Raw genomic sequence first — 2580 nt, forward strand, 5'->3', positions numbered from 1 at the left:
ACTGTTACATCAGACACTGAGATAACATGTTTTCTGTGTGCTATCTCATCTAATCCTGTCAGTCCTAAGAGGCACGCCTACTCTTCTATTTTTTTCCAGATGAAGGAATTACATGGATTGAGTGAGTATTCGACCTGCTTGCCCAACAGACACAACGAAAGGCAAGAAGTGGCTCACAGGACCTCAGGGTCCTTGCTGTCTGTCAATCATTGTGTGATAATGCCTCCCCAATACTAGCAAGGTAAGGCCTATGGGTGGGACCTGGGGGGTTGGCTGGGGAGGTGGGCCAGGGGAGGCGGGAACAGGCCAGCCTACTATGGCTTTTAAATCAATTGCATTGTAAAGTCATAAAGCACAGCACCTTGCAGTTCCCACCCCTCAGACAGGAAGCCCCGCCCAGATTCCCAAAGCTGCAATACACAAGGCATGTCATAACAGTAGTTTCCTTCCGGGTTGGGGCAAGTCTCCCACAGTCCGCTATGGAATACTTAAGGCCTCCTGTATTACAAGGCTCACAGACCCAATACTTGCTCAAACAAGGCCAAAGCAAAAATCCTAATTAATTTTTCCTAGAGCCTCTTACTTCCTTTTTGTACATATATACAAAAAAGCCTGAAGAAGGAGAACCTCCAGGAAAGAGGTCCAATAGTCTGCAGCCGCCGTGCTTTGAGAAGCGCAACCAACCCACGTGACAAGTGGAAAAGGCACACGGAGAAGAAGAGTGGCCCCTCCCACAGTCCCGTGAGGTCTCCTGTGCATGAAGCCACCCTGGACCGTCTCACCTTCCCAGAGTTCAACTGAGAACACATGAAGCTTCTGTATCACTCGGTCAGCCCACAGAACCGTCAACGATAATAAAATGCTGTTGGTTTAAGCCATTAAGTTTTGGGGTGATTTGTTAGATGATTCAAACAGCCAGCAATCACCTTTTCCAGCCAGGCCAAATATCATATCCATCAGGAAAAGACTGAACAGAAGCTCACTGATGTTTACCAGCGGAAATACTACATTCTTTCCATTCATGGATGTCCACTGGCTGAAAAGGCTCCTCTCTGTGAACTTGGGGTCAATACTGCACCTGGCTCAAAAGGGTTAAATAAATATAATGATCACACAGATACCAATAATAATGTCAGCTACTGTTTACTGAGTGTTTATATACGAGGCTTCCCAAAAGCCTTTGAGATGGAACACGATTATGCCCCTTGTACAGATGAGGCCACTGAGGCCCAGAGTGGTACAGTGACGTGGCCAAGATCACACAGCCAGTAGAGTGACACAGGACCTCCTTCATCCTCTGGCCATCTGACTGGAACCTGTGCTCCTCACCCCTGGCTTTATTACCCCTTCAAGTGCCATCCTACTTTAACAATGTTGCTTCTTTCTAAAAGAGACAATGTCTGTTAACCATTTAAAGCCCCGCCTGGCTTGTGGTAAGTTTCCAATAAACACCCACTCTTGCTATTAGGAGCCTGCAGACCCGGAAGGAAATTAACAGTAGCTGTTTTGATGGGTGTACAGGCCCCCCTTCACCAGCCAAATATCCCGCGGTTTGGTGGCCTTGTTTACCAGCCAGCTCTTCTCCTGGACTGTGAGCCCCCCTGGGCGCTGCCCCTGTTTCTGGTTCTTTGTAAGTCCAGGGCGCTGCACGTGGCCTGGCCCAGAGTAAGTAGGTGCTCAAGAAATGTTGGTTGAATGGAAAGGAAATGCTTCATTTACCTTTACAGGATGACACCTCCCGTAGCCCTCAGTCCTTAAAGTGATTCCAAGGAGGAGAGGACAGGAAGGGCCAAGTTTAGGAGACCCACCCGAGGAAGGCCGGCGCCAAAGGGCTCCTCGGGATAAGGGTAAGTGCTGGAGCTGGACTTGTGGCCAGTCCACGTGAGGAGACCGTGCAACTCTGTGGCCGGCCACACGGAGTTCAAGACCAACCAAATTCCGAAACTCCGCGGCACTGGGAAAAGTCCCCGGAAAAGTGGAGACCATGGGTGGAAGGTGGCCGCGCCTCCGCCCGCCCTCAGTCACCAGGACTTGGGACGAGTACCCCCCCACCCCACGGCCGCCACGCTGCGAAGAGGAAGAAGAGAAAGAAAGTGACCGGAAGTCAGAAGTTTCCAACAGCGACCGAAGTCCTCCCCCAGGAGGGGAGGGCTCCCCATCCTCACCCCGCCCAGTGAGGCGGGGCCGCCACAAACACATTCTGGAAGTTGGGGGTCCTACGCTTCTGTCCCAACAGGGAAGGTCTGGCCAGTAGCTCTCCCTCGACGGTCCCTGCACCCCTAATTCCGTGAGAGTTTCCCCGGGAGGGGCGGGGGCGCCCCAACTGTTACTTACAATCGTCTAAGTCATCCTGCAAGTCCACAAAGTACAGAGGGATCTCTGAAAACCAAGAAACACACAGGAGTTACACACAAGGAGAGGGGCCGCGGCAGGCGGGCTCAGGGGCGGGCGGGGGTCCCCGGCGTCCCGGGGTGGTCCCAGCTTGGGGTGAGGGGGCCGTCCTTGCGCCCAGGGAGCCAACCCCACTCACCGCCATCTTGGGATGGACCAGGAGGCGGTGTCCGCGCGGGGGGCGGGGCC

General features: G+C 53.1%; 1 protein-coding gene across 1 annotated transcript in view; it reads left to right on the forward strand.

The window, feature by feature from the left end:
* The first annotated feature begins 1984 nt into the window (after positions 1-1984).
* RAB22A (RAB22A, member RAS oncogene family) overlaps positions 1985-2580 on the forward strand; it is a 51921-nt gene continuing 51325 nt past the window's right edge. The window contains exon 1 of the mRNA XM_029917979.1: positions 1985-2173. Within this exon, the coding sequence (XP_029773839.1) occupies positions 1985-2173 (189 nt within the window). The remainder of the gene's footprint in view (positions 2174-2580) is intronic.

The sequence above is a fragment of the Suricata suricatta genome, chromosome 12, assembly GCF_006229205.1.
Source record: "Suricata suricatta isolate VVHF042 chromosome 12, meerkat_22Aug2017_6uvM2_HiC, whole genome shotgun sequence".
NCBI classification, from domain to species: domain Eukaryota; kingdom Metazoa; phylum Chordata; class Mammalia; order Carnivora; family Herpestidae; genus Suricata; species Suricata suricatta.